Source organism: Vulpes vulpes, chromosome 13, assembly GCF_048418805.1.
Source record: "Vulpes vulpes isolate BD-2025 chromosome 13, VulVul3, whole genome shotgun sequence".
Classification (NCBI taxonomy): Eukaryota; Metazoa; Chordata; class Mammalia; order Carnivora; family Canidae; genus Vulpes; species Vulpes vulpes.
In genome coordinates, this window is record NC_132792.1 from 85,172,909 (window position 1) to 85,196,141 (window position 23,233).

Here is a 23,233-nt window from a genome sequence, read left to right on the forward strand (position 1 = left end):
CTGCAATATTTAAAATGTTCGTAAGAGGCTTTACTAAGATTAGAACTAAGTGGGGATCAGAAAATGTATCTACAGGGAGTTATAATCTGTAAAACAGCAGGTGCTGGAAACAATAAAGCTAAGGCTAAGCAAAAACCTAGGGATCAGACACCTTGTTTCACGGTAAGACTGTATTTATTTTTTAAATATTGCCACAAAAATATTGCCACTTTTTATATCTATAAAAGTTTATAGTAAGCCTCCTGCTTTCCATATGTAATCGCATTTGTTCCATCCAACAACCTCGTAAATTATTTAGGAAAATTACTTTTTATAGATTAAAAAGGTTCTGAAAGTTAATGTGATTTGTCAAGAACCACAGTTAGGAAGTAATAAATCAAGTGATTTTTTTTTTTCTTAAATCAGGAATCCAAACTGAGAACCTCTCATTTATATTTCAATATTCTTTCCACTACTCCACAAAGCTACTTCTTAAAGACAGAGGCGTTAGCATTTTCAAAGAAAGGAATCTCTAGGCCCAAACGACAAACTTTTTAAATAGGCTGTAGTGACTTGGGTAAGTCATTTCACCTTACCAGGACTTTATTTTCTCTTGAGGAAAACAGACTAGAAAATTTGAGGTCCCTTCCAGTTCTAAGGACAAATCACCATGACTATACCCTTTACACAATACAGGCATTTTAGAAATACATGTTAATTTCAGCAACAAGTTCAAAATCACAAAGTACTGTGAATAACTTTTAAGCAACCTATTCCAATTGTCAGACAAAATTTTCATGCCTTTCTGATAAGACATTGCTTCAGTATCATGAAGTTTACATACAGAACGCAGTCTAAACCTCTTATTGGCTGTGATGGAAATAATCTCTCAGATCATTCTCTTTTTAGACTGTAATAATGCTCTTAAAACAAGAATGAAGAAAATTTAACTACCAGTCAGCTACTGCCAACAAATTGAGTATTTTTACTATTATTCTTACTCCTTAGAATAAAAATCTCTTTTCCAACAAAGTGTCTTTCAAATATCCCACTACCATTTTCTACAAGCTACCTCAGAAAACTATCACATTTTCCAGTAACTTCTACAGGAAAAAAAAAGAGAATACATAAACACCTTCACCAAAAAAAAAAAAAAAAAAAATCTTCCTTTTAAATTCATTCCACTGAGTAGGCACTGGTCTCCAAACAAAATTTAAGTGTTTTTTTTTTTTTTTTTCTTTCCTTCCTTCCTGATATACAAGAACTAAAACCAGAGACTGAACAACTACTAAGTTCTTTCATCATCGGAATATTTTAGTTCTCTTCATTCTTCCTCATATATTCCTCACGGAATACTCATCCCTAGATTTTCACTTTCCCAGCTCTGCTTGCTCACATAACCACCCTAATCACAGAGATGAAAAACACTAAAGGAATCCTGCTTTTTTTTTCTTTCTTTTTTTTTTTTAACTCTATTCCTTCCATGAATACCACTTAACACTTAGATTTTAGTTCATTTTAACACCTCGTCTGCCCCTAAAATAGAACACATACCCCGAATACCTAAGTTTGACTTTAGCCAAGCCGGCTGGAGACCTTCCCCTAAAAGAAATTTAGTTAGTACTTGTGTCAACTATAACAGATATTTAAGCAGTAAAACCTTTCTCTTCTTGCCTATAATCTCCTGGGGAAACATTCTCAGTCTTTAAAGAAAAAAAAAATTTTTTTTTGCCTTTAGCCCAAATTAAAGACTTTCCCCAACAAGATAGGTTAATACAATGACCTGATCTTACACAGTCAACACTATCTCAATTTGTTTTTAAGCCACTTGGCACCAATAGAGCGTATGTTCTGCCAGTTCTGAGCTAATCTCCAGGAAAGCCTTTGTATAATGACTGAAGAAACTGAAACAGATCAGTGCCCAAGATTTTCTAACAGCCTACTTGAGCATATGTTTTTAATAAAGTCAATTTATTTTAAAATAGCAGTTTTACCGGTTCGCCTTCCTTCATAATTTACGTAAACCATTTTCAAATAAAAAAGGAGTCCATGACTAAGAACACAGGTTCACTTCAACTTCGGGATCACTCGTAATTCCAAGGCTTTACACATCACTGAATCTGCAGCCCGTTTCCATCGCGTTCGCAGTTTGGCCGCGGGTGTCCGGTGGAAATTACAATGTCAACGACTGCACTGCTTAAAAGGTTTCCTACGGTTTCGATTGGTGCAATAGTGGTAACTTCCCATCCCAAACTGCTTCTTACTGTTATTATTAAAACAGCTGTCAGCTGGGCTTCGGTAACCTCTTTGTACAACCGTTTATTCCACGCTTTGGGATCCTCGAGGATGCGTCACACCATATCCTCCCTCTAAATGAGCTCTAAGACCCTGACGTGCTCCAAGGGTCTACGGCTACCATTCGAAGGGGCACTTGCAGCAGCGCGAAGCGACCCGACTGCCCACTGCGGCAGAGCGCCCACAGGGGCATTTACGACAGAACCGCAGCGCGCCGCTCTCCTTCCCCTTCAGACTCCCCCTTGCTCGTCCTCTCCCAGGACCCCGGTACCTGCGACGCTCCCTCCCGCTGGGGCCGCAGCGGTCTCCCGCGGCCGCGCCCGCACCCCGGCTCCCCGCGGACGGACGGGCGCGCGCGGCGGCCTGGGCGCGCCCCCCACCCCGCGCCCCGCCCCGCCCCGCCGGGTCCGGCCGCCGCACGCCGCCGGCGCCCTCTCGGGCCGCGCACACTCGCACGCACACGCTCCTCCCGGCCCCGCCATGTTCCGGGAGGCGGCGGCAGCCCAACCCCGGCAGCGGCGGCGGGGGGTCGCCCCGCCGGGTCCCCCCGCACCGCCCTCGCCCCGCCGGCAGCTCGCGCCGCGCCGCGGCTCCTCGCGGCTCCGGGAGGGGCGGCGGCGGGCGGGGCGGCCCCGCGCCCCGGCCACTAACGGCCTGTCACTGTCAGGCCGGCGGCGCCGCGGGGCGGCCGGACCGGGCGGCACGCGGCAGGGAGGGCCTGGCGCGTCCCCTACCTTGCTCCGGGGAGGGGGGACGGGAGCAGCGCGGAACTGAGGGGTCTCCTCCCAGGCGCCGGGGACGGGGCTCGAAACCGCGCCCCTCCTTCCTCCTCGCCTGTCGCCACGCCCCCCTCACCCTCACGGACCCGAGGCACGATCGGCGCAGGAGGGTTTACCCCCTGAACGAGTGCCTCGGTGTTGCCGTCGCTGTCGTTGTCTTCGTCGCCGCTGCAACCGCCACGAACGCCGCGGAGGCCGGGCTTGAAAACATCTCCGGTCTCCGTCCGTCTCTCACCACAACCTCCTCGCTCCCAGGACAGCGCCGCCCGGCGATTGGCTGCGACGCGGGCACGTGACTCGGTGGGCACGGGACGGGCGGCGTGAGCGCCCCGCCCCCGGCGCCCGCCCGCCCCTTCCGCCGGCCCCTCCCCGCTGCCCCCGCCGCTCTTTCAGCTCCGCGGAGAAGCTTCCCGAGCCGCGGGGCGGAGGAGGCGGACGGTACCAAGTAGGAGGCGGCGGGGGAGCAGGCCGGAACTCCTTCTCCTCGCCCCACCCAGGCGTCGCCGTCTGCCTCCCGGCCGCCGGCCCCTAGCCAGAGGGGGGAATCTAGGGACGCGCAGGAAAGCCGCGCGGGCTCCGCAGACGCTGCGGGGCCACACGGCTCTGCCGTCGCTCTTTGTGGGGACCATGGCAGTGGCTGTGACTGGAAACTTCTGGAAATGGCGGCGGCGAAGAAGAGGCTGAACGCAGGGTATTCACATGTTATTTTTGCAGGGCGGGTGGGCGAGTTTGTGAGGTGGGACCCCGGAAAATATGTGCCGACCGCAGAGGCGAGGCGTGTACCCCGTAAATCCGCGGCTGCAGACGGCTGGGCCGGGGCGTCCGGAGACGTGGGGCGCGGCGGCGCGCGGCGGGGTCCGCGCGCCACTGCGCTTGCGCTCCGGCGAGGCCCGGACGCGTGTCGGGAACTCGGCTGGGTCGCGGCGCGCCCGCCACACCTGCGCCGGTTAACGTGCACCTGCTGCGGGCACCCCGCGAACCCCACCGTGCCGCTCTCCCAGTCACACCTCCCAGTGACCTGCTTTCAGAGACAGGGGTCTCCACATCCGAGATAGTGTCTCAGAGGGAACTGCTCAAGTACTGGAGGCGTGCGTGAGGAGTATTGACGGCCTCGGCCTACCGGCAGCGGGTACTTTTACTTCTGGACGCCTTTTATTTACATCGAGGTTAGTCTCGGATAGTTTGTATATGCCTTTATTTAACCACCAAAGGTTACATAATCTGCTGGAAACCATTTTATTGTGACTTAATTTTTAACGCTTTTTATTTACATCGAAGTTAACCTGCGACAGTTTGTACATGGCTTTGTTTAGCCACCAAAGGAGTTACACAAATTGGACGGAAACCACCTCCCTAGTCGTTAATAGCGGTCTCTACAGCACCTGTGACTTAATGGAGTTACAAATTTGTCACTACAGATATTTTTCAGCCCTGACACAAAGTTAAATCCCAACAGATTACGTAAAGCATAAACTTCATTAAAGGTGACTAATTTTTTTCCTTGTCATGTTAGTCTATACGTATGTAATGCGTCTGCAGCAAATACTCATAACTTGTCATGTGCTGTAGGATTTTCTGGAGCAGTGGCCCCATACAGTTACAGCCAAGTAATTCTGAGCAATCAGTAGTTTCCTCTAGCAACATTTAGTAGGGGCTACAAAAAAAGTGGTATTAGATTCTTTGTCAGAAGAGATTATGATATATTGTTTGATTCTTGTCATTAAACAGCAGTAAGATTTCCTCCTCAAATAACAGCACAGAGTTAGGAATTGAGGAAATGAGGGAGCAAGTGGTGGTTAACACACATACAATGCCTACCTCTCCCTAGAGGTTTGAGAAATAGGCCAGGATATAGCTATCATCCCTGAAAACTAGCAAGGAAATTTTAATCAGTGCATTCATTTTCATTTTGAAACCATCTTGGATTACTGTAATAAGATTTTACCTGCCAGGTGTTTTTAAAAGCTAACTAGAAACATTAAAACCAGTATTATGTTAAAATTGGCAAAAAATTTAAGATTCAAAATCCTGATATGCACTACTGTAAAACAACGTGATGACCTAAGAACTATAGAAAACGTTTTGAGGGACGCCTGGGTGGCTCAGCAGTTGGGCGCCTGCTCAGGTCGTGATCCCAGAATCCGGGATCTGGTTCCATATCAGGCTCTCTCTGAGGAGCCTGCTTCTCCCTCTGCCTGTGTCTCTGCCTCTCTCTCTAACTCTGTGTCTCATGAATAAATAAATAAATCTTAAAAAAAAAAAGTTTGAATAATGGTATAACAGTATGCCTATAATTATAATGATCTAAAATTAATTTTCTATTTTTAAAACATTACATAAAAATTGATATTCAGTGCATGTCCTTAATACAGGTCTTACTTTTTTCACCCGGTATCTGAAGCTTCCCCACTTCTAATTTTTGTTCTAGTAGAAAAAAAAAAAAAAAAATTATGTCAAAGTAAGGCATTTTTACAAAAGTCAAGAGGGCTCTAGGATAGAAGAGAGGCATTTTCATTGTTACTTTTCTCCGCCAGTTAAAAAGTTACTGTTCTTGTTTACCTTCTCAGATTAAAAACTTTTTTAAAGCTATTCTTAAAAATAATTTTTTTAAGCACCATAATTACTACTAGTTACTGGTTAGTCTGCCAGAAGAACAAGGCCAAACAATGACTTCAAGAAATCCTGAAACAATTGGATTTGGATTTATCCCTGCATTAAGGCTATTAATTTTTTTCAACTTGCAGAACTAATGCACCGTAGCTGGTTTCTTGAAAATGCATAATATGCAGGTTTTAGCCTTTGTTCTAAGCTGAAATATGCATTCAATGGAAGAGTATATTTTGTATATTGACTGTTTTTCAAACTCAGATTGTACTTCCATTCTCTTCGCCCAGTTTCTATTCTTGCAGTATACAATAATAATGAAGTGCCTTACTTTTATTAAAATGATAAACAATACTTCTAAAGACAATTACTTTATCCTCCTCACACTTCTGCTTGAGGTGTCACTTACCAGTTGGAAATAGAGTAACAATAATGTGCTGTAAATCTAAAAATGTTTAAAGGGAGTACTAACAAAGTCTATAGAAAGATCATGTTAACTTAAGATTTGGCTCTAGTTAAAGATGGAAAAGCAAAATATATATGAAATTTGACAGTTTTTACTTGACAATAATCTAATGTTATTGATAAAAGTGACCTGGCAGTTGAAAATGGATGACATTGGAATGACTGTTAACTAGATTATGAAATAATGTCTTTAGAGTTAGCCATAGATAGCAAAAGACTCTAAAATGGTACTCTGAAGTTTTATCATGACACTGACAGCAGCAAGTTGCTAGGTATACACCATGAAATGAACAAGTAACATAAAAAGTTTATGTAGATAGGAGATTCCTCTTTATTTTTCCAGTGACATATTTACAGTTGAATATATAAATTAAAGTCCCACTTGCACACCAAAGCCAGGTCCTTTGGGTGGTTCAGTCAAAGACGTAAGACCTCCGGCTGGCTCACAAGAGAAGCGTCCACTCCTGAAAGAGCAAGTGACAGTAAACTATTAATGATTACCATTTATAAATCTTTACTTAAAAAAATAACTTCTTCACAACAGCCCAGTTAAGCCACTATTTTTCATTCAAGAATTGCATGCATTATTAATTTATTAAGGATTTTAATTAATTAATTTATTTATTTATTCATGAGAGAGAGGGGCAGAGAGACAGAGGTTCAAGAAGCAGGCTCCGCAGGGAGCCCAATGCGGGACTCCATCCCTGGACTAGGATCATGTCCTGAGCCAAAGGCAGACGCCCAACCACTGAGCCACCCTGGCATCCCATGCATGGATTATTTAATTCAAACATTTCAACCTCTGCAAGATTTTCGGTTACATATGAAAACACACATATCAAAAGTCATCATAAATATGAAAAATATAAAAGTAACTCTAATACTAGTTACCAGTTACTGAGCAGTGTACAGATATTATTAGTTCATTTAATCTTTACAATTATGTCATGAGACAAGTGATACTGGCCTTATTTTACAGATACAGAAACCAAGGCTTAGGGGATTCACCAGCTGTCCAAGGATCAGAGCTAAGAACTATAATAAAATAACCCAAACCCAGAGGACATTTTTAAAAATCATATTTTAGGGGTGCCTGGGTGGCTCAGTGGGTTAAACATCAGGTCATGATCTCAGGGTTGTGGAATGGAGCCCTGCTCAGTGAGAAGTCTATCTACTTAAGCTTCGTTCCTGCTAAAATTAAGTCTACTTGAGATTCTCTCCTGCTCTCTAAAAATAAGTCTTTTTAAAAATATATTTTTTAATAAACTAGAACATTGTATTCTTTTTGTATTTGAATTTTATTGAGATCCACTATCACTGAACACAATGGAATATAAACTTACACATTATATTTGGAAATAAACAGGAATTAAAGGAAATGGGAATTTGAAGATTTCGTAGGGTGTTCCTTAGAGGCAGTGAAAACAAATTATATTGGTATTCATATTTTTTAAAGCAATATTAGTAGTAGTAACTTTTCAAAAACAGGTTCCAGACCAGAGTAGCTACCACAGCCACAAAGAAAATAAGAACAAGCCCTTATGCAGGAATCTATAGAGAGGCAGCACAGAGTAGAACAACCTGTCTTTGTTCACCCCCACACATACTTTCCCAGGTAATCACTCACCTCTGCCCCTGTCTGACCTCGAGCCCAGCTCAGCACCTACTTCTACTTCACCCCTCCTATTCCCTGACTTTGTTAATTTACCTGTTCCTGCCACAGATTTTTGCTGAAAAATTCTTCAGTATACATCTTTTTACTCCTTGCTTTACCTTTACCTAATATTCTGTCGTCAATCTTACAAGTTTCTTTGAAGAGCCCCAGGAGAAAGGAGAGAAAATTAGTGGGAAAAATCAGAGAGGGTGACAGAACATAAGAGACTCCTAACTCTGGGAAACGAAAAGGGGTGGTAGAAGGGGAAGTGGCGGGGAGATGGGATGGGGTGACTGGGTGATGGGCACTGAGAGGGGCACTTGACGGGATGAGCACTGGGTGTTATATATGTTGGCAAATCGAACTCCAATAAAAAAAATTACAAAAAAAAAAATGCCCCAGGAAATAATATTTTGTTTAGAGGACAGTACAAGGATACCATAAAATCATTTTAAGATCTTTCAAGCTATTACATTACACAATGCAAGTAACTAGTGTATTGTAACAAAGAGTGCCTCCAAAGTCAGAAATTAGTTAATATATTTGTATTATAGGTTCACTATGAAAACCAGATAAAAAAATGTGAAGTACCTGTCAGAATCTAAAATAATGTAGAGTAAATGGCAAAATGATATCTAACTTTAATAAAAAACAGTATTTGGCTTTGTAATTTTTTATGTTAATAACACAGGTATATCTGCTGCTCTTTGCCAATGAAATAATGAAATTATTCTTGAGGACCTTTCTCCTTTTATTAGGTTCCCCCTATGGTTTAAGCTCGGCTACCTTCTTTACCAATACAAAGAATCAATTTAGGGAAGATTATAAAAACCAAAGTTTTGAGAATAAAATGGAAGAATTAATCCTACATACTGCCTGAACTCTTAAAGGAATTGTGGATTTTGCATAAGAAAGTAATTTCAAGAGAAATCTGGTCCATTTTCCTAAAGTTGTTCCATACAATTACAGTTCCATGACCTACTTTGGTGGGGGAAAAGGTTTCAGCTGCCTCTTAAATGTCTGCCTGCAAACTCTCTCCCTCCCTCACCCATCACAAAATGCATATTAAAATGCTATAAAGGCTATAAAGTCCACAGATTGTGTTTCATCTACTAACCATATAACTTTCCCTTCATTTTTTCTGCAAATATGTATCAGACACCAGAGAGGCAGTGATCTAGCCCTTCCATTCACAATATACATTAAGGTTTTCACTTCATAAAAACACAAAAAATGACTTGCCTCAAGTGTTATGCTTAAAATGCCATCTAGTAATTACTTTGTTCCTGCAACTCAAGGTAAATCTGGTTTTTAAGCCATTCCAACACTGTTTGTACATTCATCATTTTAACTCATTTGCATTCTAGAAAACTTGGCCTTTGTATTGTTTATGGGTTAGAAGAACTTTTTTATTTTTTTCAATAGAAGAACTTTTTTAAGATTTTATTTATTTATTCATAAGAGACACAGAGAGAGAGAGAGAGAGAGAGAGAGAGGCAGAGACACAGGCAGAGGGAGAAGCAGGCTCCATGCAGGAAGCCCGAAGTGGGACTTGATCCCAGGTCCCAGGATCATGCCCTGGGCCGAAGGTGGCGCTAAACCACCAAGCCACCTGGGCTGCCCAATAGAAGAACTTTTTAAAGGAAAGCTACTTTATGAAAGTTAAATCCTTATCTTTTTAATATTGCTGAGATAAACCCACAATTGCCCTCTACTTTTTTTTTCTTTTTTCTTTTTTTTTTTTTTAATTTTTCTTTATTTATGATAGTCACACAGAGAGAGAGAGAGAGAGAGGCAGAGACATAGGCAGAGGGAGAAGCAGGCTCCATGCACCGGGAGCCCGACGTGGGATTCGATCCCGGAGCTCCGGGATCACGCCCTGGGCCAAAGGCAGGCGCCAAACCGCTGCACCACCCAGGGATCCCTGCCCTCTACTTTTAGTATAAAAAAATGAAAGTGACTTAACAGTCTACAGTTATATATCAGCAACCACCTATATTTTCTATATATATGTACCATGTAGCCTATTTTTTTACATCTCATATTATCTGTACCCCATAGAGTTCTGCAAAATTTAAGGTATCTTTGTAATAATAAATATGAAGGCTTCACACTGGATTTAAAATTAGTTTTAGCAAACCATACTAAAAAACTTCTACCTCTGAATTAATAATTTCAAAGCAGGTTTAGAAGTTATTTTCAGGACTTAAAAAAATGAAAATAATAATCTCCACAAATATTTAATGTCAAAATAAAGCAGTGCTTTACCATAAGTTTAATATTTCCTTTCTAGCCATCATTTATCAAAAATATAAAAAAGCAGTTCTGAACCATATAGAGACATGAATCCTTTACTGATTTTGGGTAGACCTGGTAGACCTGGTAATGGTACTCAGAAATAAGGTATGCTGAACCAGTTTAATTTCTCCAGTTACTCAAAGACTAACAATGAGCACCTCTTTTACATATGTGACCAGAGTGCTTTATTATAAAAATACTAATAAAGAATTAGCCAGCTTTGGTTAATTTAATTATATTGATTATTACTATCCTTGCAGTCTCATTATACTATATATCCAAAAAAGTAACTTGAGGAAGGAAGGAAAAATTTTGTTTTCTGATGCTAGGAAAACATTCTAGAACTACCATGTCCAAATACAGTCTCTAACAAACACCACTGGTAGATGATCTATAATTACTGAAAATTAAGTATATTTATCTCTGCTTTTAATTTTTTTTAAGATTTTATTTTATTCATGAGAGATACAGAGAGAGATAGAGACATAGGCAGAGGAAGGAGACTCAGGCTCCATGCAGGAGCCCAATGTAGGACTCAATCCCGGAACCACAGGATCACATCCTGAGCCAAAGGCAGACATTCAACCACTGAGCCACCCAGCTGTCCTTCTGCTTTTTATTTTAAAAGATGTATTGATTTTATAGAGAAAGAGAGAGCGAGAGCATGTAGGTGGGAGGAGGGGACAAGAGAGAGAATCCTCCAGCAGACTCCCCACAGAGCCCAGAGCCTGATGTGTAGGGCTCCATCCCAGGGCCCTGAGCTGAAACCAAGAGTCAGCTCCTCAACTGACTGAGTCCAGATGCCCCATCTCTGCTTGTTTTTTTAAAAAGATTTTATTTAGGGATCCCTGGGTGGCACAGCAGTTTAGCGCCTGCCTTTGGCTCAGGGTGCGATCCTGGAGACCCGGGATTGAATCCCACGTCGGGCTCCCGGTGCATGGAGCCTGCATCTCCCTCTGCCTGTGTCTCTGCCTCTCTCTCTCTCTCTGTGTGCGACTATCATAAATAAATAAAAAATTAAAAAAAAGATTTTATTTATTTGAGAGAACACAAGTGGGGGGGGGGGAGCGGCAGAGGGACAGGGAGAAGCAGACTCCCTATGGAGCAGTGAGCCAGATGCAGGACTTGATCCCGACTTGATCCCAGGATCAAATCCTGAGCCAAAAGCAGGTACACCCCATCTCTTTTTAAGATAAGAGTAAAATATGTTCAGAAACCAGTAATTCTAAAGTTTTTGGCTCAAATCTAGAACACTCAAAAAACTCCCAATGAAGAACTATTTACAATTATTGATATGCATTTTTAATATCAATAATAGGGATGTTGCTTAACTGTGGTACTGTTTATTAATGCTAATATACAATGATGTTATTATAGTATCCTATGTTAATTAAGAATACCAACTAATCTCACCCCCAAAAATCTCATCCAGCCTTATGGCCTTAAATACCATCTGTAATAAATGATGAATCCCCAGTTCATATTTTCAGTCCTAATCTATTTCCTCAATTTCAGGTTCAAATTTCATCCATTCTACCATGGATGTCTAGGAGGCATCTCAAATTTAACCAGTCCCAAACTAAGTGACTCTTCTTCCCCAAACTTGCTCTACCCCAAATCTCTTTCTTAGTTAAAGGAACCACTGAGGTGCTCAGACCAAAAAACTAGAAATCACTCATAATTCCTCTGCCTCACAACATGCACTAAATTTTAAACTACTCCCTACACAGTAACTAGCAGAATAATTTTAACAAGATCACACATCATTTCCTGCTGAAAACACTCCTACAACAGCTTTTATTATATTTAGCATTCAACTCAAATTATGTATCAGCCTCTATCTACCTCTTGACAGAATACACAGAACTGCTACGTATTACAAAGAGCAGGAAAATATATTTAAAACATGAATAAAGAGCATATCATAATTCATTTAATACATTAAAATACTATGTGGCCACTAAAACCTACAAATATATCCAGAGAAGGAAAATTATGGCATAGTAGGAAAACATACAAAGGGCTTTCAACTGTATAAAACCATGCAAAAACAGTTGCTAGTATTAGAAAAAATTCTGAGCAATATAAGCACTGAGATGTGGAATAGGGGTTTGTTTAGCAGCAAAACTTCAGGTTCATAATTGAAAGAAAAGTAATTAGTGTAACACACCAGCAGAATGGGAAAAACCTGGAGGAAGTGTTGGCCTTAAAAACAATCTAGACATTCTAACTGACCATAAGTGCAATTATTGGTATAATGTACCTGAAGTGAGAGTTAATGTAACAAGGCATAATGTCTAGAACAAAGAAGCTCAGTTCATATCGCAAATACTGTGATTAGTTTAAGTATCACATTAAGAAAGTCATTAGCCAACCAGAAAAGGTACAGAAGATGTCATATAAGGAAAAAATGAAACAATGGACATCATATGAGATTTAGGGAAAAGAAGATACCTATTTTAAGTAATTGAAGAGCTATCATTTACAAGTATAAAAGTTATTTTGTGTTGGTTCAAAGGGCAGAATTGGACATGGAGGAAATTAGAGGGCGACAAACTTTGGGTCAATCTTCTGACAGTATGAACCTTTAAATGATGGAATAGATTTCTATTTGTAGTAAATTTCCCCTCTCTATAAATATTCAAGTAGCTACCAGGTGGTTTTTTTTTTTAATTTTTTAAATTTTTATTTATGATAGTCACACAGAGAGAGAGAGAGAGAGAGAGGCAGAGACACAGGCAGAGGGAGAAGCAGGCTCCATGCACTGGGAGCCTGACGTGGGATTCGATCCCAGGTCTCCAGGATCACGCCCTGGGCCAAAGGCAGGCGCCAAACCGCTGCGCCACCCAGGGATCCCTAAGTTTTTGATAGGATTTTAGAGGAAAAAAAAAAAAAAGTGCTTTAGATGACAGGTTGGTTTCAATACTATCCAAAGCTCCTGACAACTCCTAAGAACTTAAGGGATTTTTTTTTCTTTTTTTCTTTTTTTTTTTTTTAAAACAAGAGGGTGAGAGAGAATCCTGAGCAGGCTCCACACTGAGGTGGATGGTTCGATCCCACAACTCTGAGATCATGACCTGAGCTGAAATCAAGAGTTGATACTTAAATTGACTAAGCCACCCAGGCACCCCCCAGGGGATAAAATTTCTTAAGTTTACATTACGTTAAACCATTAAAATTTATTGTATAGAAATAAAAGCATACCTTGGCCCAGGTTTTGGAATTTTGCCAGCTTTGAGCTCATCAATAATTTCTTCAATATCCTTAGGTGTCAGATCCTCCTAGAAAAAAAGTTAAAATAGTTCTATTAAAATTACTTCCTACTACTTGAAATCTATGTAAATCCCTAATACCAGTTAGTTTATTGTCTTTCTCAGCTTCCAAGTTAGTCACCAAGGTAGCGGCAATTGATTAACTCCTAAATATAGTATATACTGCTCAGGAAATATACCCTGTTTCCAAATTCTCACTTGATTTTTGAATGGAAAGGTAAAAAAAATTATTTTTGACATGTATCTTAATGATCCTGATCCTCCAGTCCCCATTTCAATGAGAGCAACTCTATACACTATGTACCTGTGTAAAATTTTTACCTCAAGAAAAGTTACTGATATTTAAAATTAATACATTTAAAACATATAAATATCCATGCCCATGTGCCTAGCTACACCCTAGGTTTAATCAAGACATAACAGAATGGGTAAGATTAAAAGAAAAATGCCTAAACCATATTCCTACTCCCTCTCCAAAACTGTTAAGTACTTAAGAAAATGTTTTATAGGACTCTGATACTATTCTAGGGAAATCATGATTCAGCACTGCATCTCCAGTGCTTCAGCAAATAGAAGTTCTTTAATACTTGTTTAGTGACTAAACATTTATTAAAACCCTGATTTCAAAGTGCTGAGGGTTCCAAATGTTCAGAACCTCATAGCTAAAAGGAATCTTTAAGTCATCTAATGATTTTATTTCACCCCAACTATTATGAAAATTTAAAAACTATATATGAATACCCATATTCCTACCACCTGTATTCGACAATTTTTAATTTGCCATCTTTGCATTATATACACATAAGCACCCCTCAACTTTTGGTTGCACCATTTTGCAAGCAAGTTACAGACACCATGACACTTCACTCCTGATACTTCAGCAGACATCAAGTAAGAACATTTCTTAAATAACACAATGCCACCACACCTAATTAACTAAAAATAATTCCTTAATCAAATGTCAAGTTCATATTAAAAACCTACCCAACTGTTCTCAAAATGTATTTCATAACTGTTTTTTTATTAAGCAGGATCCAGTCAAAGTTTATGTGACTATTTCATCTACTTGTCAATTGAGATACATAATAAATATTCACTGCCCTGGGGGTGCCTGGCTGGCTCAGACAATAGTAGCCCCATGTGGAGCTTACTTTAGAAAAAAAAAACAAAAAGCAAAAACTGGCTTGCCAAAGACCATACCACTGCTAACCAGAAGAATCTTTATCTCTTGGATAAATCCACAGGCTATTAATTTAAGTCTTGACTGTCTAATTCCTGCTTAAATCAAGATCCTCTTTATTATAAGTAAACTGCAGAAATGTGGGAGAAGGCAAAATTGTTGCCATATTTTTAAAGGACTTTTTTTAAAGTAGGGGGGATAGAGAAGAAATCTGAATCTTGATCATTAAATGAAGAAAATCACAATAGGGAATGAGACCACCCTAGAAATCTAAATGGCCAAAGAAATCAAATTTCATCTTCATTAAAAAAAAAAAGAAAAAAAAAGATTTCCATTTCAGGCATTATGGCAGACCAGCTATCCTGACTGAACCCTCCTACTCTAACAACTAAAAATGTTGGATAAAATTTAAAAAGTAAAAAATTTTAAATTTTATCAACATGCTGACAAGAAATACCCAGAGGCCAAAAACTCAAAACCCAGGTAGGTAAGTGGAACACCACGCAAACTTGGCTTCAGAGTTTCACAGCCCAGAAGGTAAAGGGACAAAGCCCCAGGCCACAAGAGACATACCAACCACACAAAGTTAAGACACTAAAAAGCTATTCCTTCAAGGGTAATCTAGAAATTAAACTGTCCCTCAAAAAGAACTGCTAGTCTAGAACCTTACACATTGGGGGAACAGGGGAGGGTATAAAGAGAGGAGTTTTCTTTTGGAACAGTAGTATTTCCAGGAGCAAGAGAGAAGCAAAGCAAATACCTTCTTGACGAATCCACATTCAGCACAGGACTCAATTTCCACTAATAAATTTCTAAAAAGTATGAACTAACAAATATGTATGAAAACTTATATAATTAGTGTAGCAAGAAATCATTTTTTAAAAATCTTTTTATCAAAAAGATAACTAGAAAATTCCACACACTTGGGAGACCAATACTTCTAAAAAACAGGGCAAAGGAAAAATCAAAATGCATATTTTAAAATATTTTAAAATGATAAAAATATTAATCCAAACTTGTGAGATCCAGCTAGAGCAGTACTTAAAGAGTGGAATGATATCATCTCTAAAATTTTTAAAATAAGGAACATAATTATATATTAGTATGGCTGGATACATACACTCAAACAGTTTAAAAACATGTACAGGAAGAATACACTAAATTTATGATAGAGTTTATCTCTGAGAATGAAAGGAAAGGAAAAGGATTTTCGGGCATACTGGTGGTTTACCTGCACCTGTAGCTTATTTCTACAAATAATGATGATGATGATAAAAATAATATTTGGGGCACCTGGGTAGCTCAGTGACTAAGCATCTCTCTTTGGCTCAGGGCATGACCCCAGGGTCCCAGGATCGAGTCCTACATCAGGCTCCCTGTGCTTCTCCCTCTGCCTGTGTCTCTGCCTCTCTCAGGAATAAATAAATAAAATCTTTAAAAAAAAAAAACAACTAATAACAGTAAGTGCGGTAAAATCTCTGTTAAGTCATGGTGGTTATTTTCTGTATTTCTATGTAAATTATTTTTCATAATTTAAAAGCTTTTAAATTGCCATTATCTCATAGAGTTAAACACAAAAATGTTTAAAGATAATTTTTTAAAAACCTTCTGTGGACAACAATGGGAAGCTAAAATTGAAGGATTTTTATGCAAAGCCTTTCAATTTGTTTTTTAATAAAACTTTGGAAAACAGGAAAAAACCCTTCTGGATATTTATCCCAACAGTTTCTTCTTCTGTTTTTTTTTAAGATTTTATTTACCCATTCGTAAGAGACAGAGAGGGAGAGAGAGAGAGGGAGGGAGGCAGAGATACTGGCAGAGGGAGAAGCAGGCTCCATGCAGGGAGCCTGATGTGGGACTTGATCCCGGGTCACCAGGATCACACCCTGGGCTGCAGGCGGTGCTAAACCGCTGCACCACTGGGGCTGCCCCCCAACAGTTTCTTCTAACTGAATAATTCAGATCGCAACATCTACAGGACAGGAAACCAAACATTTAAAATACTTAAATATGACATCATACTTTATATTAAATGGAATACTCACATAGTAGTTGTCATTTATTTGAACCATTGGTGCATTTACACAGGCCCCTAAACATTCCACCTCTATAAGAGTGAAAAGTTTATCAGGTGTAGTCTCCCCAACCTTTATTCCTAAAAATAAAAATGATCACTATAAGGACCAGTTTATATTTCAATCACAGCATGGCTTAAGAAAACAACAAATTACAGAGGTATACAAAAAGCAAAAACATTAAGTTTCTTAAAACAACTCTGTATTCAAGGATTTAGGTGGACTTTTCCTTTAAAAACAATCAAGTTTCAGGGGACTCATCTCCAGTGTTTGCTGTTATACAGCAGTGTATCAGAATATACTATTTTCATTTTGATTTTGATAGTTAACCTACTAAAATCAGTCACACTGTCAGACTGACAAAGATTCAGAAAACTGCTAATGTCAAAGATCATTAAGACTACAAGGAAAACAGGTACTCTCATATCTTTAGGGAAGGTATTAATTCTACTTACAAACCACCTTGGTATACAACAAGACAAGTATGCAAAGATATGTATACATGAAACTATTTGCAGAATAACAATAGAAAAACAAGGCAGACATACATATGGTACAGCCAAAATAAAGCACAAAAAACAAAAGACATATTTGTGTTTTAAATAATGAAAATAAAACAACATAAAATCTAAAACTAATGATACCCAACTATTATCAGAACTTGCGATGGTTGGATTTTGATCAGACTTCAGCTTTGTTTTATATACTTCAGTACAGCCCTGTTTTTACAACATGCAAATACTTACTTTACATTCAGTAACAACAAGATTAAAATATACTTCTTTTTACTTCATTTGATATGTAGAGTTATAAATACAGCAATGGCAGTTTTGTATGGAAAAATGCCTTTTTTAATTTTGTAAATGCCACTATAGTATATTTCAGATTTCCCTTTCTGATGCATTCTTACTGGTCTCATATTTTATTTGTTCCAAGACTCATTTGGAAGAATACAACGACAGTACAGTCACTTTTTTATGTACCACATGCTATTACTACACAATGAGTGAAACTTCATTTCTAAACAATGAAAACTTTAAAATCCCCAGAAGCTTTTCAAACACACTTAATGATTACAGGGGGAAAAAAATGAAAATTCAGCTTTGAGGCTTAGAACTAAGGAAAATTACAAAATAAGAACAAATAAAGATGGGCAACCACAGTAAGACAAATTTACTGGTGAAGTACAGATCAGATCCAGTAAGATGGGGCAAACATTGGAAAACTCAGGTAGAAATGGGTCAAATATAGAAAGACAATCCTTTTTTCCATAAAAGTTATAAATACAATGTGTCCCATACCAAGCTTTTTCTGAATGGCCTCCAGTATGCTGTCAGAGTTTCGAAGCATGCAAGGAGTAGTAGTGCAGACTTGAATGTGATATTTTCCAACTGGCTTTCGATTATACATTGTATAAAAAGTTGCTACTTCATATACTCTCATTGGAGGTACTTGTAAAACTTCTGCAACCTAAAATATTAGAAAATTTAAAAAATACAACATTTATTAATTGAGATTTAGGTATGTTGTAAGGAGCATAATTTCAATGTTGCTTTAATTTGGTAAAAGTGTAAAAGTTCTTCAAAAGCAGAAAATATACTTACTTGTATTTGCGAGGTTTAAGTCCCTCAGTTGTTAAGTCCCTCAGTTGCTGCAGACTCTACACTTACCACACAAAGCTCAGAAGCTAGTGGTTATAGCACCTCCCCCATTTCACCCCATCTCTGCAAAAAGATATTTTCTCTAAATCTTTAAGTCCTTCAACTATTAAGAATTTCTACTTGGATCATTTCAATTCTTGTATTTTACAATTTAAAATTTCTAAATGGCAAAAATTTGGTGGCCAAACCCTAATAAATTAAATAATTGTATTTTTCAAATTTTTACCAAGTTTTTAAAAAACCTTGATTTTACTGGTGATGTACAGTGCATGCAAATGGAATGGCAATACAAAAAAGGGGTGAGACTCAAAGTTCACCTATTAGCCTGTATTGATTTACATATCTACACACTTATATACACACAAACCACACACACATACACATTTCTAACTCTCCAGAACAATTCAAAACACTACCTCTATTTCTAATCCCAACACTTTTCACAGAAATCTTATGGACTTCCCAACCCTTCATATCAAGGTATTTATAGTAAATATTTTTGACTGAGGTTCAGAACCAAGGGAATCATTATCTGAACAACTCTCAGAGTCAAGGGAAGTCTGTTAAGAAAAACAAGGTTGTTTTAAGCTGTTTGCTAGGGACAGTACACATTTAGTCTATCATGACTAGCATCCTGGCTACAACTTTCCAGGTGATCTAACATTAATCTATCAGGTCATAAGATCTGATATCTGGCATTTTTTAAAATTATGCATATATCCATGTTTTGACATGAAAGAGGCGTTTGTGAAATGGCATTTCAGTTGACAAATATGTTCAGCTTTCTCATATTAGAGATTCTAAAGGATATGTATTCTCAAAACACATCTAATCATGGTTCACTTGTGAAAGATAAGTAGCTGTGCTAAATTTAATTTGGGGATACTAAACCAGGCATGTATCTCTGAATCTGGGGGCTCTCTCAAAACACACATGCTGAAACCCTACCACTGATGCCTAACTTGAAAAAGCTCTCCTGGGGATGCTTCTGTGTATCTCTCTACACCTTAGTGATGGTTAAGGAACTACTGTGTGAGCTTAGGGATATTGTGGTTGGAAGGTTGGGTTTTTCTTGGGAGAGGGGCAGGCCAAAGAAACAGTAACACTAAAAGTCTCAAATATAAAAATGGAATCTTGATTCTGTTCTCTGTATACTATCTCCTGCCTCTCACATATTACACATTCAATTCTAAATAGAGCAGGACAATATTTGTGAAATGTTTTCGCATTAATTCTCATTTATTTATTTCATTCTGCTAAGCTTGCCACTGAGCAAGACTTCTAATACATCTGCCATTATTAAAGACATGAATTTTGGAGACACCTGGTTTGGTCATTCAATAAAACATGCAACTTTTGTTCTCAGGGTTTTAAGCTTGGGCCTCATGTTGGGTGTAGAGATCACTTAAAAAAAAGAATCTTGGGGGTGGGGGAAGAATCTTTAAAAATGTCAATTTTTGCAAAAAAAAAAAAGCATCTATGAATAGAAACATACCTAAATCGTTATTTAGAAAGTTGGCTATTATAATATAAAAAACATGGTTAGTTGTATTTAGAAAAGCGATTTAGAAAACACCCAAAGAGCTCCATGATTTATTGGGAAAAAAAACACCTGACTATATTTTACTAAGTACAGTCCCAACCAAACTTGTTTTGCAACATTTTTCATAGACGATAATAGTAATGATGATAAAGGTCCTAAACCATGTTAGAATACTATACAAAGCAAATTAAGAGATATGAACAAAATCTAAAATCTGCCTATGGCATTCTGTTAGATCAACTGAAGACATTCCTATTCTCTAAGAAAGATCATAATGGTCTAGTCTAATAGACCAAATAAAATTTAGAAAGTGAAAGAGAAATGAAGTATAGCAGAATCTCTGCAACAGTCAGTCAAGTAGAAATTGGAATAGGAAATGGTTCGGTCCCAACTCTGTCACTTAGGAATCATAATTTGAAGAGATCTACCCTCGTTCAAAATCTTTACTGCACGTGAGGAAGTAAGTCCACAGGAAAATCAGATCTCTTAGCTCAGAGTCAGATGTATTTTCCATTATATCACACTGGATTATTATTTGTGCAATTCTCATTAAGAATCATATGGTTTTGGGACACCTGTGGCTCAGCAGTTGAGCGTCTGCCTTCAGCTCAGGCCGTAATTCCAGAGTGTCAGGATCAAGTCCCACATTGGGCTCCCTGCATGGAGCCTGCTTCTCCCTTTGCCTGTGTCTCTGCCTCTCTCTCTCCATGTCTCTCATGAATAAATAAAAAATTCTTTAAAAATAATCATATGGTTTTGTATGGCATTTAATAAACTATAACATAATACCACAAAAATATATTAATACGTGAATAAATGTGAAATGTGGATTACTGCTGAAACCACTATTAGAAAAAATGTCTTAAAAATATATATGAATAGATTAACTTCCTTTCAATGGGTCACCCTTACCATTTCTGTAGGTTGCTGATTATCAAGTGTAGGGAGCCATTATCAAGTGTTATAAATACTATATTATAAATACTATGTATTATATAAATTTTTATTAAAACCTGTTGTCAAAGATGCAAAATAAAAAGATTCGTATTAGCTGTGAACAGTTTCTTTTCTCTATCATTTTAGTATTTTTTACATTTTAGTATTTAATAGCACATTAATTTTCAGAATATCTTGACAGCAAATTATACACATGTAGAATCTTTTATCTTTATTATGGCCATTTCTCTCAAATAGGGAAAAAACAGAAAACTACTTTCCCTATAATGCCTTTCCTATTTTCTACAAGGATAAAAAGCTCTACCTTTATAGTTCTCCACATTAAGAGAACCAACAAAAACACAAATTTGAGGAAACATAAATGATTAAAGGGTTCAAACTCCTAGATTCTGACATTAATAACTCTCAGAGGAATTTCTACACAGGAAGAAATTCATATACAGCTTCTTCTCTTTTCAACTAAGGCAAAAATGAATTTGGTACCTTGTTCATAGCAGAGATGGGCAGCCATCCATTCTGTCTTTGGGCTAAATCCAGGACTGGAAGCACAGCTGCTGCTTTATGTCCTTCTGGATAGTTTTTTATAATTGCCTCTATCCTCTGTATCAAAGAAAAAGCACATGTTTTGATACATCTGGAAGATATTAAATATTTCATAAATTAATCATAATGTTAATTTAGTCATACCTTATAGTTTTCTGGTGTGAAATCAAATGGAGTATCTGGGTTATTCTCAGGAGTATCTCTGTGCTATATAAAGGGAAAAAATGTTTTCCAAAATTATCAAAGTTCCCTCAAAAGTGTGAATAACTTTGTATATTACTATACTACTGATCACTTTATCTCTTCACTTTAATTCTGACATTATATTAATCTATCCTTGCAACAAAAAGAATGGCTAGTTATTAAATACATTATTTGATGACTATGATTGACAAAGTAATGTTAACAGAATTCAAAATTTCAGAAAAGTTTTAGAAATCATTCTTTAATGATTAAGAGAACTAGCTTTAGGACCAAAATTTTTAAAAAGTGTTATCCACCTTGATTAAAGAATAGGATATTCTAATATAATTACCAAAACAAAAACAAAAAACAAACTAAAACCAATCACTGGAAGACTTATAAAATTAACGCACAAAATTGAGTGTGAACATAACATACATTGTTCCAAGAGTGTGTAACAGATTATCAAAAGGACCCACTACTTTAGGAAGGTACAAAAGCACCAAGTCTTCCCCATAACAGAGACTAGCCAATGGCAAGAAACTTTGTATCTTCTCCACAAAAAGAGCAGGCTCTCTTCAAAAACTGACAAGAAATGGTAGGTCAACAAGAAATCAAATGAGTCACACTGAGATTAACACTTACATCAATTAATGTTTAGTATGTATGGTGAACACAAAACTGAATCCCTTAATATGTTAACTCTCAAAAAGTTCTGTTTCTTCAAGGATATTTTTAAAAGAGGAAAAGAAAATGGAAGCTTTGGACAATGATCTCAAATACATGGCAAATACTTTTAGACAAACATAAAATATAAAGCAGATATCTACTTATAGTATGGCTAACTCATTTATTAAGATTCAGCCTGATATAACTCTAAATCATCCTACAAATCCACTTAAATTGCCTTTAAACAACATAAGATTAATCCCTGAAAACTGCACCTAATCACAAAAGGAGATACATTATCTTGTCTCTGAATTATACAGCTAAACTGGGATGGGAGTTCATGGACTTCTACCTGCAGTTAAATCCTGGAAACCAAAAATATAATGGCAACTATTCATGTATTTACTATATTACTAAAATCCATGAGTTTCAAATTAGTTCTACTTTGGGATTCCCCAAGTTGCAGCCACACAATCTTTAGTCAGCCAATATGACTGATTTTTAAGAACCCAAAGTGAGACTAGAAACCATTTTAGGGCTCTCAGCAATTTCACCAAAAAAATAATCTAAATTCAGAGCTACCCTGATGTCAATTTAAATTTAAGAGGTTCAACTGGAATCATGAATCTTTAGAAATGTAATGATTCCATTAGCTATATTTAAATCACAATGGCCAGCTCTACCAAAGACATTGATGTTTAAGATATCTTGGATTGTTAAAATAGTTTTACCCAAATTTCCAAGTCTTTCTATTCTGAAGAAATTGGAGTAATTACTTACCACAAATAAGGCTCCTCCAGCTCCATTCTGTACAGCTGTCTTATGTAAGTTCCTTATATATCTCCCCTAAAATTTTAAGAAAGTTTAATAAATCATGTCTTAAGAAATTTTTTAAGATCCATAATTAAAAACAATAAAATCAACTTATATAAGTAAAAGACCATAGGAGATATGGTTTGATACACCCTGCCCATCTCTATTTCAGGAGAAGTATAAGGAAATGGTGTAAGGTTATTAACTTGCCTAAGATCACACAAGAGTTTGTGGAAGAACCAGATCCACAATCTGTTATCTCC

The 23,233-nt window shown here is 38.1% G+C and overlaps 2 protein-coding genes across 10 annotated transcripts in view; both read right to left on the reverse strand.

Annotated features, from left to right (window-relative positions):
* ANKRD12 (ankyrin repeat domain 12) overlaps window positions 1–3,337 on the reverse strand; it is a 125,302-nt gene extending 121,965 nt beyond the window's left edge. For 2 of the 9 annotated variants that reach the window (XM_072734889.1, XM_072734891.1), the window contains exon 1: window positions 3,009–3,321. The gene's annotated coding sequence lies outside the window, so the exon portion shown is untranslated. Of the gene's footprint in view, window positions 1–2,545; window positions 2,607–3,008 lie in introns of those variants that run through there. The other 7 variants (XM_026005945.2, XM_026005946.2, XM_072734892.1 and 4 more) reach the window with 7 other exon arrangements.
* A 3,092-nt stretch (window positions 3,338–6,429) lies between these two features.
* The window catches only part of NDUFV2 (NADH:ubiquinone oxidoreductase core subunit V2), a 33,984-nt gene continuing 17,180 nt past the window's right edge, over window positions 6,430–23,233 (reverse strand). The window contains exons 2-8 of the mRNA XM_026005943.2: window positions 22,938–23,003; window positions 21,450–21,512; window positions 21,246–21,362; window positions 17,903–18,071; window positions 16,572–16,681; window positions 13,279–13,355; window positions 6,430–6,586 (exon numbers count right to left, since the gene is read on the reverse strand). Of these exons, the coding sequence (XP_025861728.1) occupies window positions 6,493–6,586; window positions 13,279–13,355; window positions 16,572–16,681; window positions 17,903–18,071; window positions 21,246–21,362; window positions 21,450–21,512; window positions 22,938–23,003 (696 nt within the window). The 3' untranslated portion in view covers window positions 6,430–6,492. The remainder of the gene's footprint in view (window positions 6,587–13,278; window positions 13,356–16,571; window positions 16,682–17,902; window positions 18,072–21,245; window positions 21,363–21,449; window positions 21,513–22,937; window positions 23,004–23,233) is intronic.